This window comes from Lupinus angustifolius, chromosome LG12 (assembly GCF_001865875.1).
Source record: "Lupinus angustifolius cultivar Tanjil chromosome LG12, LupAngTanjil_v1.0, whole genome shotgun sequence".
NCBI classification, from domain to species: Eukaryota; Viridiplantae; Streptophyta; class Magnoliopsida; order Fabales; family Fabaceae; genus Lupinus; species Lupinus angustifolius.
The window spans coordinates 15,905,921-15,923,344 of NC_032020.1; the positions used below are offsets into that span (position 1 = coordinate 15,905,921).

A 17,424-nucleotide genomic window follows, 5' to 3' on the forward strand; every position below is an offset into this window, starting at 1 on the left:
AATATTGTAGATATTCTTAATGGACAATCAGTTACTGTTAGATTTTTATTCTCCATGTTTTGTTTGATTTGTTTTACACGGTTTATATTTTTAGTCTCTTTTTCTTTTGGACGGAACATAAATTAAGCGTAACTTCATAACTCTTACATATGAAATTATACATTTTTCCACCAACGTTTTTTATTTGAATCTGAGTTGTTAGTATTGAAAACTACTTATAAAACAATTGTGTAATCCGTTGTAGTCTAGTTGGTCAGGATATTCGGCTCTCACCCGAAAGACCCGGGTTCAAGTCCCGGCAACGGAAATTTTATTTTCCCTTCTCTGCGCTCTATTACCAAAGCAGAATTCAATTGCGTCGAAGGGAGAATAACTTGAGGTGTCAATAATATATTTTTACCTTCATCACATAATATATCTTTTATTTTTGTTGGCTATATTTGCTTGACTTGTTTATTATAATTTACATCCAGGAAGACTGATTGCATTTGACAATGCAGGCTTGTTTCGGGTGCTTTCAAGCGCGGAGGCATCATCGCAAAATTATTTGGTGCAGACGTTTAAAGGGGAGAGGCTTCCCAGGAGCCAGCTTAATCTCGTGGAAGCAGCCGGAGATCAGAAGCTGGAAAATGATGTTGAGGAGGATAAAATGATGGTGAGAAGGACATCTTTCAAATTGGTAGGAAATACGAAGGAAACAAGCCGAACCAGAGTTTAGCTCGATAAGGATTGACTCAGCTTGAAACTTGACTCGAGTTCGATACGAGTTATTTTTTTAGCTCAGGTTCGGCTCAGTTAAAGTTCGCGAACGGTTCGAGTCAGTTTGGATGGTTCATTTGGACAACTCAAATAATTAATTAAAATTTGAAAAATACTGCAAAATATTATATATAAATATAATCTTGTTTATATATATAATAAATATAAAAAATAATTTGGATCATGATAGATATAAAAATTAGTTTATATATATATATCAAGTCAGCTCATGAACCTAACGAGTCGAACTATATCTAACTCAAGTTCGGCTCGTTTATTTAACGAGCTCAATTTCCAGTTCAAGTTCGGCTCATTTGGTTTATGAACCAAGTTTATCGAGCCATCGAGTTTCGAATGAATACCGATTTAGTTCGGTTCATTGTCAGCCCTACACGCATGTATACAAGCCATGTTCCGTTCTCAGAAAAGCATCAGTATAGGAGATTGAAGGAGGCGCTTAATCAAACAAAGGTACTAATTTTTAAGTAATACGTTAGTGACATAGTTCCATGATTTAAATTTTGATGCATATTAACTTGTACAATTCTGCTCTGCAGCTGGAACGGGAATAGGAAGAACTCCTGAATACTGAAGTGAAGAAATAGATTTCTTATTTTAGGCAAAGTTCCTACAATGGCAGGTATTCTTCTAATGAAGATTTCATGTGTAATTGGGCTCTTTATTATGGTTGATACTTTCTTATGCAAGATCTAGTTACGACTGAAATAACATGCTTTTCAGAATAATAGTGTCCTTTACTGAAACAAAAATATTAGCTTTAACATGCATGGAGCATTAAAACTCAAGTCACACTTTATTAGCTCTCCAATTTTAGCAACTGATATACACTGCAACACAAGTTTGCCAACTCTTACTAAAAAAAGAAAAAGAAAACAAACAAGGACCACTCATAACTATGTAAAACTACCATTCAAGTACCCAATTTACAAGAGCATAAGTGTCGTCTAAAAACGATATAGATTGCATCAGCACGATGATAAAGAACAAGTAGGAGCACACTTGTGTGTTTGATTTCACTATTTAATGTACTGAGAGACCCACTTAAATCCTTCACCATATCCCATCTTGCGGACAATGCTGCACATAAACACCTCCAGAGGACGGACATTGGAGTCGGCCAGATTAACTTTGCCTTTGCCTGTAGTGAAGTTGGTCAGGCCCATATGGTAACGTAACTCGTCCTCTGAGGCAGCATAAGGTATGTCTATCTTGTTTCCCAAGATAAGGAAAGGTACATTTGCAAGAGATTCATCAGAAAGAAGAGCATCCAGTTCCCTCTTTGATTCTGCAAACCTTTCCTTGTCAAATGCATCAACCAGGTAGACTACAGCGTCCACCTACATCATATAATAACAGAGTAACAGTAAACATGCAGGTCCATCAGAGGAAACTATAACCACGAAATTAGGCTATCGACATAAAAAAATCGTGTATATGTGTGATCTCCATCTTAAACAAGAAGCAAAAACTGCTCAGTGCCCATTTGGGTGAACACGACCATAATCCATAGGCATTAGGTACGGCTGGACTGGTTTTTCCCCCCTATTTGGGCAAAAAACATGTAGTGGTTTTAAACTGCTAATGCCAACAATTGATAACCAAAATGGACGTAGCAGCAAAAGGGCAAGATGGTTCAGAATATAAATTGTACACCATTGTGCATTTTCAAACTCATGTCCAAATCCAAATGGCATGATATTTACCAATATGAAAAGCTCAAAAGCATGTTTTGAATTATCAATTTAGAAACTATTGTATTCTGTGAGCTTGCAATTGCATCTAACCTATACAAAGGGCGAATCAATGCACGAGACTCCCATTTATTGAGATGGAGGGAGGATATATTTAAGCACCCTTGCCCTTACAAGCAAAATGGTAGTCTCCAGTATTTGAACCTATGACCTCTTGGTCAAAGGTAAACAACCTCATCATTGAGCTGAGACTCACCTTAGTTGCATCTAAATGTGATGTAATGGTTTAGAAAAATATCACAGGAATTTAAATGTGCTACAATGTCAGTATAAGAGTATTTTACAGAACCAATCATGCATGGTTGTATATTACAAATACATGGCCTCAAAATACCCAACTTTAGATGGGTTGTTGCATGCTAATGATGCATCAAAATTAAACTCACATCAAAGCATCTTGTATTGATTCATAAACATGCAACAGAACACATAATAGCAAACAAACCTGGGCATAATAGTCCCTCCAGACCCTACGAGCAATTTGGTGACCACCCAAATCGAAGGCTTTGAATTTAATCTTTCCAATACTCAACTCCTCTGAAGTTGGATACTGAGTAGGTTGATGCTGAACTAATCTCTGTAATATCAACACACCCAAAATCTCGTTATCTCAAAAACTTCATAAAAATGATATTAAAATGAAATTTAGACTAAAAAAGCAATAATAATTGCCGGAATAATAAGATATGTAAAAGAAAGAAAAAAAACCTCGTCTTTAAGCATGTGAAGCAAGGTGGTTTTCCCAGCATTATCTAACCCTAGGAACAGAATCTTCGCTTCCTTTTGCCATAGACCCAGTGATGCCAGAATTCCATAGAACCAATCAAAAAGAAACATTTTATTTTTATTTTTTGGTATCTGAAAGTTTCAGAATTCAGGAGGTAAGTAAATAACAAAACCTGCGTTGCTGAGAGGTCACCGGAAAATAGAAACTGAGAAGGAAAGTAAGAGAAGAATCAATGGAGAGACAAAGAAAACGCAACACAAAAAGAAACAATTTTTTTCTTCTGTTACTTTCGATGATTTCTTTAGAATTATATAGTGTCCTTGAATGAATACTGGCTACCGGCGTGGCCAGTGAAAAAGGTTGGCTGAGGAAATGATTCGAAGAATTGTTGAGGGTGTGGGGAGACCGGGGTAACCGGTTATTGGATCGAAATTGAAGTTGTGTGCATTTGATTGGTTGGTACGCGTCATTGGGCTTGTTATTTAATTGCATAACACGCTTCATGAACGTAGAACAAACCACTTTCTCACACCGTTGGCGAAATAAAGGAAAAGGAATAACATAAAATTCAAACTTTAAAAATATTTTATTCATTCATTCCTCTAAATTGCTAGTTTTATTAATGATAATAAGTATCAAGGTGAGATAAATCTATAAGTGAAAAAACATTTAATTATTTGAACTATAAATTTAATGTCTTAAAAGTATTTTATTGAGATATAATGTTTGATCCATATACTTTGTCCGTTGATATCAAATCTTCTTAGCTATTTGGCTTCTAGATGATAACTGTATATTTGTAACTTTGGGTGAGTGTTTGCAATTGCAAACTTGTTTTTTTTTTATTAATCTCTTTCAGGGTTTGTGATTGTCACCTTCAACAAATATCATTCCAAAAAACTGAACCATCGATCTTGAGGATAAACTTGCTTTAGAATGAACATGGTATTGTACATTGATTTCAGTTAAAAGTGAGTTTTAAGAAAAGTGATTCATAATTGAATATTTGTTTATTGAAGTGATTTTACTCATTTTAGTAAAATAATGTTGTGTAATTTTGATCAAAATTGCTTTTTAGATGTCTAATTAGTTAAATGGATAAATTTTTCATCTTTCCCAAAATTGATATATCTTCATTCAAAACCAGCATACAGATCTGCTTGTACCACATCTTTCCGAAAAATGATGCATCTTTACTCTTTCTTTATCTAGTTTTTTTCTTTTCTATGGGTAAACTTGAAAAGTTCAAACCATAGATTAGACCTGAACATTATTAACGAGCAACATTATTTCACAAAAGCTTTTCACCAAGACTTATCTGAAAGTAAATAGAATCATCCCACCCACATTAATAATTTAGTTGGGAAAAATTAAAAACAAATAATGAAAATGATAGGGATCATTCCTATAATAATTTTTGTCTCAAATTTTATTCTTTCTCTGTATGCCCATTTCATCTCCTAAGGCCCACTTAGACCTTAAAAAAAGGAAAATGATGCATCCTACCACTAAAATGTTTGCAAAATTTATTTCATTAATAACTAGCATTTATATAACGTCTGCATTCCACAGACAGGGCATCACACAACACAATTTGTAGAACAAGGCATCACCCAACACAATTGATTGATATTTGGCCTGAAGACACATTTGGTATAAAAAACAAAACATGTCTGCATAACATTCAAGTTGTGTCATTAGACGAATAAACGCCTATCGTTTTGGTTTCCGGTAACTAATTTCGCGATGCATGATCATTCACCGAATCTTCGGGGGAAATTGCGCATGATACAGTTCATAAATCATATATGAAGTTACTTTAGCAGAAGAAGCAATTGTTTTGACATCATTTCATTTCAATTTTTCACTATCATAGCTATCAGATGATTCAGATAAGTGCCATTATTTTCACATTTCTCAAAAATCAACCAGGGTGGATGTGGAAAAAGACTTTTCCAAATTTATTTGTAACCTTTTGCTTCTCCACAGTCATAGCACCCTATGACAGAATCCAGTATTTCAACATAGTATCCCCACCCCACAAAAAAGAATCTCTAAAGGGACAAATTGTAGGACATACCGATATATTATGGCACTTGTATCAAAATCCAATCATTGAAAGCAAAAACAAAGGTAGAACCGCTTTTGATGTAACTGAAGGCAGTGCTAGTTAACAAAGGAAAGAGGGGAACAAACAAAAAGTGATGCCGGACTCTACTTGATATATTGAGAAACCCACTTGAAGCCATCACCATATCCCATCTTGCGGACAACACTGCACATGAACACTTCAAGAGGCCGGAGGTTGGACTCTGTAAGATTAATCTTTCCCTTGCCTGTGGTGAAATTGGTCAGGCCTAGATGATATCGTAGCTCTTCTTCAGAAGCAGCATATGGAATGTCGATCTTGTTGCCTAGCACGAGAAATGGAACAGTCGCCAGTGATTCATCTGAAAGCAAGGCATCAAGCTCCTTCTTTGATTCTGCAAACCTCTCTTTGTCATATGAATCAACCAGGTAAACCACAGCATCCACCTAAAAAGCCAATACATGTGAATTATAAAGTAACATCCAGCATAGGAGTCATTGCAGATTAGGCATATGTTTACAAACAGCAAGTATACTAAACCAGGGGAATAAAGTGAAGCACGATTGCTAAAGAAACCATCATCCTGAAGAAGTTATAGCACGATGGAATACGAGTCATGTCACAGACACAGTGCCAGAAATTTACACTTGAATTGGGACTGTTGACAGGAGATGCATCCAAACTTACACTTCAAGCATATTTAAACGAACACCTCCACTCTCCCTCAAGATGTAAGAGAATATCAATTAAGAGTCGCTTCTTCTAATATGTCAATAGGATGTATAAATTCAACGGAAATCTAATAACTAGCTCTTTTAAAGACTGCACATCTCTTATTTGCTCCTCTCACACTTTTGTGTGCTATTTGTCTTTCTATTTCATCAGGAAAAAAGTGGACATGTTAAGAACATCACTAGAAGAAAACATTGTGCAAGGTTAACAGGAGTGCTATCAATGAAACTTCCAGCTAACAATTGTCTGCCATTGATCAGATAAATACGAAAGGCTTTAACTGGGATTACGAAGGCATAACTTGGTGAAGTAGATGCACACAAAAAAAATCAAGCCAGATGTAAGTTTCGGTGTTCCGATATACTCAACAACAATAATGGATTAGACAGAGTTATACTACTTATACAGAGCCATAATCTAGGACAAATATGCTAGGAATTCTCAAAGGTTTCCACTTTCCAGAACATCAACAAAATATCACACGAAAAAAGGAACTAAAAACTCATGAAAAGCTAGCACTCCAAGATGGAAGTGAACAACCTCTCTCAAAGACCTTGTATTAAAAAATACATTTCAAAGAAAGATCAACCTCTCTCAAAGACCTTGTATTAAAAAATACATTTCAAAGAATAATAATCTAACAAGATTACAAGATCAATGTTCCATCACTGCTACCTAAAAGTAAATCTGCACTAAAGCACCAACCAAAAACAGTTGAAAATTTTGCACTGCTTATATAATTTAGCAGATGAAGTAAATGGTAACAATGACAACCAAGTGGGCCAACTATGAAGCAGTAGCCCACACCCCACCCAAGACACACACTGCATAACAGAAATCTCAATTTTCAGAAACCAAATAAAAATCATATTAAGCTTATTGTTTTTAACAAAAAAACACATTGATAACATCCAAGTAAAAGAAAATCTGCACCAAGGCACCAACAAAAAGAAATATGATAAGTATATACAATCTATACTATATTACAGAAAGTAAATATTAACTAAATAGTCCCTATCATAAAGGGAGTCCAACTTTTCAATAACTAAAAATAACATCAAATGCATATTATTGGAATTTATCATTGAAAAGATGACAATAAAAAAAATTGATAAACATAAGGGTAATGGACCTTAGCATAATAATCCTTCCAGACTCTACGCGCAACTTGATGACCACCCAAATCAAAAGCTTTAAACTTGATCTTCCCAATGCTCAATTCCTCTGATGTTGGGTGTTGGGTTGGCTGGTGTTGAACTAATCTCTGCAATCCCCATTTGAAAAAATCACTTTTTTCTGCTATACAAAGCCAAATACATAAAAATGAAATGAATTTAAATGTTGAGGGAAATGAACCTCGTCTTTGAGCATGTGAAGAAGGGTGGTCTTTCCGGCATTATCGAGACCAAGGAAAAGGATCTTAGCTTCTTTTTGCCAAAGACCTAGAGAAGCGAGAATGCCATAGAACCAATCGAATAGAAACATGTTTTGATTTCAGATCCAAACCAGAAATGAAGGAAGCGAAATGAATATGGTGGGAGAAAGTCTCAGATCGATGGTGGTGATTGAAAAATTGGAAAGAGAAAGAAAGAGATTCCGCTCAAGTCCTAGATTGTCTTTTCGCCCATATACACCTACATGCATATATGGTTAACCCAATTCAAAGTTCCAAAGGCATGTGGTCGTAAAGAGGAGTTTTTTAAATTTACTCATTGTTTTATCTATTAATTTTTTATGAAAATAATTTAGATTTAATTACTAATTTAAATCATTGAATTTTCCTATGATGACTAGTAAGAAAAGTATGTTTAACAAACTTAAACTTGGAGTAAACATATTACTCCTCGATTGTAAATGTAAGCTATAATTAGGGGAGCACATCTTTCGTCACATAATTTATGTCACTCCATATATCATAAAGTATAATTAGTCAGAAAAATACTTAATACTTAAATTTTAACTTAATTTCAACCAATCACAATCTCATAAGACATAGTGTGATATTCATTATAATATAACACATGGTGTGTACACTAGTACTTAGGTAGTTTATGAATTATACAACGTATTTTATCATGAATTAATCTAAGTCCAAAAATTAAACATTAGACTTAGTATATGTTATCGTCTTATATTACTAAATCAATATCTCATTTATATTAGTGAAATATAAATGTCCTAACAATAACAAAAAGAGTAGAGTAGATTTATTAAACATTAGTTTATTTTTAATGTACAGAAAGAAAGGCACATAAAAGTAGAAAAAATAAATTAATATATAATTAATAATAGTTTAATATATTTTTTTATCTAATCAGTTGATCATGTTGGTGTGTTAATCATGATATTAACTTTTACATTCAATAAAATAAAAATTAGTAACACAACGATAACCAAAAAAAATTAATACACAAGAAAACAAATCATCTATAAAATCTTAGAGAAAATGTTTTGTTAAGTGGTGTGTATGAATGTGAGAATAAGAATTAATTATTGTGATACCTATATCTCCTCCCCTCTAATAAATGATTTTTGGGCCTCATGACGTCATCCTAGCCTACATTCTTCAGCCCATAGCACATACGGCCCAATAAGGGTACTACCGTCATTAAATGGTACAAATGTCCTAGGGTTTCGCTTCATATATAAAATTTGCATCCTCCGAAACCCTAGCTCTATCACCTTCACTTTCACTCCGATCTAAGGTTCGTTTTATTCAATTTTTCTCACAAATTCTCACCTATTTTCTCTCTATTTGTCTAATTTTGTGTTTGTTAAATCAATTTCAGAGATGGCCAAGTCAAAGAATCACACTGCTCACAACCAGTCCTACAAGGCCCACAAGAATGGCATCAAAAAACCAAAGAGGCACCGCCACACTTCCACCAAAGGGGTATTTTTTTTAATATTTTTTTATCCATTTCAAAATTTCAACTTGATGATTGTTTAATTTATCATTTTTATGAATTTTTGTTATAATAATTTGTACTTGTTTGTAATTGGTATAGATGGATCCCAAGTTCCTTAGGAACCAGAGGTATGCTAGGAAGCATAACAAGAAGGACGGTGAAGCAATCAGCGAGGAAGAGTAAAGTGTTTTTCTCAAATGGAGCTGATATATTAGGATATTCGTCTTAGATTTCTTATTTCAGCTCTATGTTTTTTGTGGCAATTTTCTGTTTTCATCTATTTTCAACAGTATATTGTTTTTCATGTGTTCGATTTAACCATGAGAGAATGCAGTACACTTAAAATAGCTTTGTTGCTGGTTTAAGGCCCTTGGAATCTTATCACTGGATGCTTGTGTTTTCAATTCTGAAAGGAAGTTATGTTACTTTTTCCTTTTAATCCCCATTTTATAGTTGTCATTTCTACTCTGCTTTTTTATTTAGATTCAATTTGGCACACAAACTTGCATTTTTTAACTATAATAACATGTAGAACAAGAGAGGGTGATGGCTTATAGGTAGATAATAAAGCCCAAGAAAGATCAGTATCTTTGAAGAGTCATTTGTTCAGAATAGTTTTGTTCTGTTAAAGTTGAGCTGTCAACCAAGTTTGAACTTTGCATGACTCTTCATTTTATCTTCCATTTTATTCTCTAAAGTCCACAAAAATTTGTAATGTTAATTACATGAATAGAAACTATGATTTCAATTTTCAAGTATGGGTGTCAGTTTTTATTTTATTTTTTGGGGCTGTGGCAAAGATTGTCTAGAGCTATCCTATTAACAATTAAATATTACTACGATCAGTTATATTTTGATGAAATGTAAGTTTGAGGCATTCATTTCATTCTGGCTTTTAAGTTAAGGTTTTCTGTGGATGTGTTGTGATTAATGGGTTGTTCGTATTGTGATATATAATGGAATTAGTTTGAATGAAGAAAGTCTCTGCATGTAGGCACACGGTGAATACGATATTATACTCAGAAGTACAATTTTTTGTTCTTACCACCCAATTGTGTGGAATTGAGGGAATATGATAAAATAATTTTGCTACTGTTTTAGTGTCAAAAAACAGTGTCTTGGTTTTAGCTTGTCTTGCATCATTTATTATGAAATACAGTAATTGCGTTAAGTCATATGTGAAGGATGATGTATGACTTATTGAACCGTTTAAGTGCAAGGGATGATGTATCGTTTATGAAAATACTATTTAATCGTCTATCGCTTATGTTTTATGTGCTAATTCACTGACACTTACTAATCAATGGCGTACTAGAAATTTGTCCACGTACCAACTAACCAACCAGTACTCCCTATGTTATCCAAATTCGCCTCTGAACTCCCGAGAGTTTGTTTGGGAGTTGGATTTTCGAGGGGAATAAATGAAAGGCTTCAGAATCATCTTATAAGTGTATTCGTAAGCCTTCTCTTTCCTTTCAAAATCCAACTCCTCCCAAATTAACCCTAAAAGTCCAAAATTAAAGTTAGCCGAAGTCATGTTCAGAAATTTGACCCAACTCGTAAGTTTCAGATGTCCCATAAATTGTGCATTACATATATCATAGTTGTAGTTGGTCGAAAAAATAATTAATTATTAATATTTTAAATTTAAAATATTTTTTCAACCCATCATAGGCTTGCGATACATGTAGTGGCAAAACAATTTGGACAACAGATGTTCCATAAGTTTCAGAGTAATTTGTAGAAGGATTGTGGCTTGTGGAAGGTTGGGAGAAGATGAATGGTGGAAACTTGACCCAACTTGTAAGTTTCCGAGTAATTTGGCTAAACACTTTTGAAGCACAACTCTCATCGTAACTCCTTTTATTGTGCGACCAGGCAATCGAAGCAAATTTTCACCACTGCCTTTGAGTATTTTTAGCGTTATAGAGAGCATGTAAATTCTAGGAGTTTTTTGGCCAACCACTAAAAAGAAAAGTTAGCCACTTTACAGATAAATACACGTTATTTCTTTTGTCTTCAGACCGGTCTTGCTTCGTAATTTCATCTTGCAAAACCAATCAATATTGATAAACTGATGCTAATGGCATGCATGGCCAAGGGAACAGGAAAACATCAAAGACTAATTCCAAGCATCAAGTTTAGGCAGCCGATGAGTATGACAATGATGTTAATATTTCTTCAAGACTTTTGAATAGAAACTCTTAAAGAGGACATGTTTGAGTGCAAAACTAAACCACTTTAAAATAGGATACTCTCTAAAAAATGCAGTAATAATGATAGGAATCTTTGGCAGACACTAATAATACCATCAACAAATGACATCAAATCCTGTAACATTTGGCGGCGATCCATTATCTGGTCATTAATAGTCTCATCTAAATGCTTTTCTTCTTTTACAGGATTCTGAATGTGCTGAGATCCTCGGCCTGAAGTTGTATAATATTTTGGAAGTCCCTAGTGAAAGCAAATTTCTTCAGAAATTTATACTGGAGATTGATTAGACAGCAACTGATTCACTTACTGGGCTAGAGGCTTGTTCTTTAACCTGCCTCAGTAATTGAAGAAGGGTATTAATGCACTGACTGTAATAAATAAGCTGGGTATGGGTGTATGTTAAATGCAAGTCTTAGTAATAGAATTTTAATATCATTCATCCTCCACTCTCTTCAAATCAGCAATTCAAAGTTTAAATCTAAAGAAAATTTGGAACCATGAATAAGTCATTGCCTATCTTTTTATTGTCTTATCCTTTAGATAGTAAAAAAAAATAGTAGGATAGTTGATCTCAACAAGATGTTAGAAGTAGATTAAAACAGCTCACCTTGGCTGATTTAAATAGCTCATCAAGAACCTCAGACAGAGTTGGATGTGCGTGAACTGCTAATTTAATGTCCTGCAAATGGCGACATTTACCAAATAGGAAGGATAAGAGACAGACTCTTGAGGCTATGAACTAACAAGTAAATTAACAAACGCAGAACCCTGTTTCTTAATGTAGAATATGTTATTGTTAATAGCTAAGTGTCGGTAGCATATAAATAACAGTACTGGAAGGAAATTTTACCTGAATACGTGTCCCTAATGCTATTGCATTGGATGCTTCATGGATGAGATCTGCTGCATGCAAACCAAAAATGTGAACTCCTAGTATCTCTCCATTGTCAGGTCTGTATATCAACTGCATGAAAGCATGAATGACAGTTAGCAATGTTTCAGCTGGCGATAGAAGATAAATGAATCAATCCCGGGAAAAAGAATAAGAGTGAAGAAAAAGCCTCATAACCAAATAAATTCGGTAACATAAAATAATTTAGTAGAGAAGGCATCGGTAGCATTTAACACTATAATAAGCTTCTATAAAGGAATAGCATTAAAGGGAAAGGATCCAGAAATATAACCTTGGCAATTCCCTCTCCTTCATTTTCTGCTAGGGCCTTTGTGTTAGCTTTAAAACTTGTTTTGGCAACACTTACTTCAAAACCCTCTTTTTCACCTTTCTCCCTTGCTTGAGGCTGCAAATTTTATGTTCGGTTATAACACACAAGAATTACAACTGAAGGACAATGAACAAATAGTTTATAGTATAACAAAAAGGTGTAACAAGGTGGAAACGGAGATAACTTTGTCTTTGCATCAATGTGCTGACCACGCGTAACTCATTTGTCATAATACTTATTGTAGAGAATAACACCTCAAAAGAAAAGTTGGATATACCTCTGTCAACCCAACCATGCTGATTTCAGGATGAGTGAAACAAGCAGCTGGAATACTTAAATGATTGAGCACATGATCTCTTCCAGTAAGTTGTTCAACCACTGGCAAGACAAATTTTTTGTCAAGCGAAATGGAAGAAAAGAAAACAAATTTAGTACAGAAATTACATTAGTTGTGACTGCGAGTTGTGACCTACCTGAAATTCCTTGTGCACTGGCAGCATGAGCAAGCATCATCTTGCCATTAGCATCACCGATGCAATATAAATTTGGCACCTGTTATTCCACATGCTATGTTATTAACAGCAAGTCAGGGAAAGATAAACCAACTTCAGCAAGAATGAGAATTTGAGACATACCAGCTTGCCATTTGCATCAGTTACTCGCATGCGCTCATCCACGGGAATAAAACCACGTTGTGTTACCACATCAATCTGTGTGAACAAAAATATACGATCATCTTCTTTGGGAAAATTTATAAATCCTAAACACACTTCTGTTATAAACACATACATTCTCCAATCCTAGACCTTGTGTGAAAGGGGCCCTTCCAGTTGCTATTAGTGCAGCATCCACCTGTGGCAAAGCAAATACAGCTTCTAATAATTTAACATGATTAATCACTTGTTGGTTTTTGAAATTGGTCTGAGTTAACTAACAAGCTCTCCTACCATGAGAGCATGGGTGTCCTACAAAGCATGTAACGATAGGTAATGACAAATAGTGAAACTAAACAGTTCTATATGAGCCTGATCCCAACCTACATAGTTCACCAATCTAATTTTACAATTAATAACCTTCTCCCTCTTTCACGTGAGAGAAATAATGTTAACAGTTTGAAACAAAGAGATAAACTTAAAAGCTCTCAGGAAAAGATATGTTACCTCCAAAGTGTCCTTCGGTTCCTTGGTCTTTGCATCAATGAGCTCAATCAAGACAGGTTTTCCATCCCTCGCAGGCGTGATCTATATGGAAAACATGAGGACTTGGATAATCAAAGTACACAACCAACAAAATGTAAATAAAAAAATTAGAAGATGTAGTTACTTTAGATGCAAAAACTCCAGTGTGATAGTCAATATTCCTGGGATTTATAAGAACCCTTTGAGCCAACTTGCTAATTTCAGGATCAAATCCAGGCATAAGCTGATCTAATGCTTCGACAAAAGTGACCTGAAGAATACCATTATTACTAACGTTATCCTTTGTGTGTGATAAGTTATGGATACTAAATTTTACAAATAAAGATCAGATATTAATTAGCTTCTTGTACTAATAAAAAAAAATTAAAACAAATATGTGGTTTTACAGCACACATATTTCTGATGCCATAAAATAATAGTCAACTATTTGTAAATACTTCTCAGGAACAAAAGGCAAAGAAGAAAGAAAGATGTATCACAAAGATGTGCTACCTCACTTCCAAGTGCTGTATATACATCACTGAATTCAAGGCCAATATAACCACTTCCTACAATTGCTATCCAATCAGGAACAGACTCCAGCTTGAGTGCATGGTCACTGGTAATCACAGTTTTCCCTGAAGGCAGATAATTGGTATAATTTCATAAAAAAATTATCATACCGAAAATCACACAAGAAATCAATAGATAGCAACCAAGAAGGATTAAGGGTTGAATTCATACAGGAGCGTTAAACTTGGGTCATAATTTAAACTTGAAGGAGATAGAAATATAGGACCAGAAAGAAAATTTTAAATTTGGAATTGAATGGAAGCTAAATCATAAGTTGAATATATGTACTCATGTATAAGCTTCATAAAACAGAACAAAATAGGATATCGGGGGATTGGGGGCTGAAGTGATGATGACTGTTTTGGTCTATTTGGTGTCCTTAGGCAGGTGGGCTGCATAATTAAATATGACCCTATGCCTTCCACTAAAGATGAGTAATGAGTACATATAGTAGAACTGTATTATGATTGTGTAATGAATTGAAAAATTCAGACTGTAAATCAGAATACTAAACAGTGACCCTATTCCTTATGCACGTACTATTAACCAAAAAATATCCCTAATAATAAAATGACCACTTTTTCCATTGCATGCTTACAACACTTGTACCTAATATCACTTAAAACTAGCCTATGTCTAAGTCCAACATGCTGGAGACAGTTTAAGACAAGCCCAAGTCCGGCAAATCAAAACTAGAATGAAGAACAACAAATGTTAATGTCATGAAGGGAAAAGGATTTATATGTACCATCCACTTCAATGCCCTTAGGAACAAAAGGAATAGAACCCGTGGCAATGATGATATCTTTTGCAGTTACTATTTTGTCTGAAGAGCCAATTTTCACCTTTTGAGGACCCTGCACAACATTCATAAATAAGGCAGATAACAAAATTGTCAAAAATTTCTTTTGCCATTGCATGATATAGCCTTGGCTTAAGTGATCACAATACTATTTATTTAGATAAAATATAATCCAGAGTATGGTATTAATATGCCATTTACCACAATAGTTCCAAAACCAGTAAGTATGTCTACTCCAAGTGCTTTCATTGAGTTCGTTAAGTTACTACGGATTTTGGTAGCAAGATTATTAGCATGGTCAGCCACTCCTTGTCTGTCATATCCAGCACCTGAAACCTAAAAACACAAAATAATGTTATAATTTCACTACAATAGCTGCCATGGGTTCTCAAAACTAAACGAATGGTAATTTTCTTACCTGTAAGCCCAATGACTTCAAGTGATGATCACTCTTTAGTTCCCGCATACGACCACTCACTGCCAAAAGAGCTTTTGAAGGAACACATCCTCTGTTGACACATGTTCCTCCCACCACATCTCCCTCCACAATAGCTGTTTTCAAACCCTGCAATAACTTCACTATGTTATTCAAACTTCTCTCTTATCCCATAATCAGCAATGATGGCAGTTTTTATACACTAATTTAAATATCAAGTACCAACTACACAATGAACTTATTTGTTAGTTACAGTTTTTCAATATCTTGAAGTCACTTTATACTCTGACTACTATTAATCGAGCTATAAATACCCATATATGGCGGCAAAACTCTTTAGACACTTACTTTTTTCTCTATTCACAATAATCGATTCTTATGACAAACTGATCTCTTATCCCATAATCAATATTCTTTTGACGGGAGAGAAAACAGTGCAGCTGTTAAGGTTAATTTAATTATTAAGGTAATGTTCGGTTTCATTTCACATTTTCGGACAAGGATCACATGTCCCCAATCCTGTCCCATTCCATGTCTCATTCCTATCACATTTTGCCACATGAATAAAAGAAAAAATTAAAATAAAAAAATAACAAAAATCATATTTTGATTTGCTTGGGCATGAAATGGGACACCATTCGGGACAGGTGATCCAGTCCCACATTTTCACCCCTTCAGTGAAGCAAAATGTTATATGTTTAATTGCATTCATGGTCTGTTCATAACTCATAAAGTACACCAAAAATTGAACATGGCCTATGGTTGCTCTATTCAGAAGTACACACTAAACAGAAATTAACGTTATATACACAATAATAATAAACTTACTTAACAGTTAACGAGAACAAATTGAGAGACACGAGTGTTATATAGATCGAACCTTCTCAACAGCATGAAGCGCAGCACCGTGGCCACCAACACCGGCTCCAATAATCAACAAATCATAATCGAATGATTTAGGAGGCGTGCCATTGCTAGAGAGCGCAGCCGATACTACTGTATTGGAGTTTGTACGGCAAGGAAGCTGAGCATGACGGCGATTAAGAGAAGTAGCAGTGAAACCTAACACTTCACTCTTCAATCCACAAAATCGGAGATTAAGTGGCTTTGCGGTGGTGAAGGGAAGAGAGTGAGAGGTATAGTGGTGTGGTTTGGAGATTGTGGCGGCGGAGAAAGAGAGCGAGAGAGTGGAATGCATTTTTTACGAATGAAGAGAGAGAAATGACGAAATGAAGAGAGAGAGAGATCTGAAATGAAGAAAGGAGAGAAAGAAGTGCGTGGGAGTCAGGAGGATGAAGAATGGAAACAGAAGAGGGCGGAGATATCAAAGTGCGGCAGATAAACTAATTTTGTTTGCTTCCCAAATCTCTCTTTTTATCACTTTATTGTATATAAACAATGGAGAGAAAAGAAAGTATATATTGATATATATATTAGTATTGTTCATCTCAATTATTATTAACTTTTTAAAAATGATAATTTAATTAATGATAAATGATACACTGATTATGTATACATTGTTATACTGCATAGATTTAATATCAATGATGTAAAATGTTTTGTTAATTATAAATTTAATAATGATTACTTGATTAAAAGATAATGTATGTATATTTCTTTGTGAAGTACATTTGATATGGCAAATGACATTTCCTATAACCTATTGTATGAAGGAAATAATAAATGTTATAAAGAAAATTTGTATATTAACTTTAAGATAATTTCTAGAATATTTGTTTGATATTTTGAAAAACTTGTGTGTAAATTATATTTGTTGTTAATTTTAGTGGTTGATTATCTTTATTATGAATCAAAGTTTTGAATCACTTCTTGTTTTTAATTCTTGAAGCAACCACATATAATTGACCATGATTAAATATTAGTTTATAAAGATATAAACATATACTCTCTAATAATTGACTTTAAAATTTATTAATTGTCATGTTATATGAAATTGTTTTCCGATAAGCTATTGGGAATTGACATACAAGAAATATAAATGATATG

At 34.3% G+C, this 17,424-nt stretch overlaps 3 protein-coding genes and 1 non-coding gene across 5 annotated transcripts; 1 reads left to right on the top strand and 3 right to left on the bottom strand.

Annotated features, from left to right (window-relative positions):
- Positions 235-307, top strand: TRNAE-CUC. The gene has a single exon. It is a non-coding gene; the product is annotated as a tRNA-Glu (tRNA).
- Positions 1,555-3,558, bottom strand: LOC109362643 (GTP-binding protein SAR1A-like). Its single transcript, XM_019608595.1, has 3 exons — positions 3,240-3,558; positions 2,977-3,108; positions 1,555-2,117 (listed from the first exon to the last, which is right to left on the bottom strand). Exons 1-3 carry the CDS (start codon positions 3,366-3,368, stop codon positions 1,797-1,799), a joined length of 582 nt encoding a protein of 193 aa, XP_019464140.1. The 5' UTR covers positions 3,369-3,558; the 3' UTR covers positions 1,555-1,796.
- On the bottom strand, positions 5,280-7,761 carry LOC109362644 (GTP-binding protein SAR1A). Its single transcript, XM_019608596.1, has 3 exons — positions 7,436-7,761; positions 7,212-7,343; positions 5,280-5,793 (listed from the first exon to the last, which is right to left on the bottom strand). The coding sequence occupies exons 1-3, from the start codon at positions 7,562-7,564 to the stop codon at positions 5,473-5,475; spliced, it is 582 nt and encodes a 193-aa protein (XP_019464141.1). The 5' UTR covers positions 7,565-7,761; the 3' UTR covers positions 5,280-5,472.
- On the bottom strand, positions 11,100-16,772 carry LOC109362779 (dihydrolipoyl dehydrogenase 1, chloroplastic-like). Of its 2 annotated transcripts, XM_019608801.1 has the most exons (16): positions 16,298-16,772; positions 15,400-15,546; positions 15,183-15,317; positions 14,928-15,036; positions 14,120-14,244; positions 13,752-13,877; positions 13,589-13,669; positions 13,218-13,280; positions 13,064-13,138; positions 12,902-12,980; positions 12,706-12,806; positions 12,390-12,503; positions 12,056-12,169; positions 11,813-11,884; positions 11,513-11,536; positions 11,100-11,445 (listed from the first exon to the last, which is right to left on the bottom strand). In XM_019608801.1, exons 1-16 carry the CDS (start codon positions 16,613-16,615, stop codon positions 11,230-11,232), a joined length of 1,899 nt encoding a protein of 632 aa, XP_019464346.1. In that variant the 5' UTR covers positions 16,616-16,772; the 3' UTR covers positions 11,100-11,229. The 2 variants fall into 2 exon arrangements, with proteins under 2 accessions (XP_019464346.1, XP_019464345.1); XM_019608800.1 differs by having other exon boundaries at positions 11,100-11,536; positions 16,298-16,770.

Bases quoted from the DNA above. Each gene is read 5' to 3' on its own strand.
- LOC109362643 (XM_019608595.1), bottom strand. From the start codon at position 3,368: ATGTTTCTTTTTGATTGGTTCTATGGAATTCTGGCATCACTGGGTCTA. The intron at 3,109-3,239 runs GTTTTTTTTCTT...TTGATATTACAG, and splicing joins TTCACATGCTTAAAGACGAG to AGATTAGTTCAGCATCAACC. The intron at 2,118-2,976 runs GTTTGTTTGCTA...TATATGATGTAG, and splicing joins GGAGGGACTATTATGCCCAG to GTGGACGCTGTAGTCTACCT.
- LOC109362644 (XM_019608596.1), bottom strand. From the start codon at position 7,564: ATGTTTCTATTCGATTGGTTCTATGGCATTCTCGCTTCTCTAGGTCTT. The intron at 7,344-7,435 runs GTTCATTTCCCT...TGGGGATTGCAG, and splicing joins TTCACATGCTCAAAGACGAG to AGATTAGTTCAACACCAGCC. The intron at 5,794-7,211 runs GTCCATTACCCT...TTGGCTTTTTAG, and splicing joins GGAAGGATTATTATGCTAAG to GTGGATGCTGTGGTTTACCT.
- LOC109362779 (XM_019608801.1), bottom strand. From the start codon at position 16,615: ATGCATTCCACTCTCTCGCTCTCTTTCTCCGCCGCCACAATCTCCAAA. The intron at 13,670-13,751 runs GTAACTACATCT...TTTTCCATATAG, and splicing joins CTGGAGTTTTTGCATCTAAA to ATCACGCCTGCGAGGGATGG. The intron at 13,139-13,217 runs GTATGTGTTTAT...TTGTTCACACAG, and splicing joins AAGGTCTAGGATTGGAGAAT to ATTGATGTGGTAACACAACG.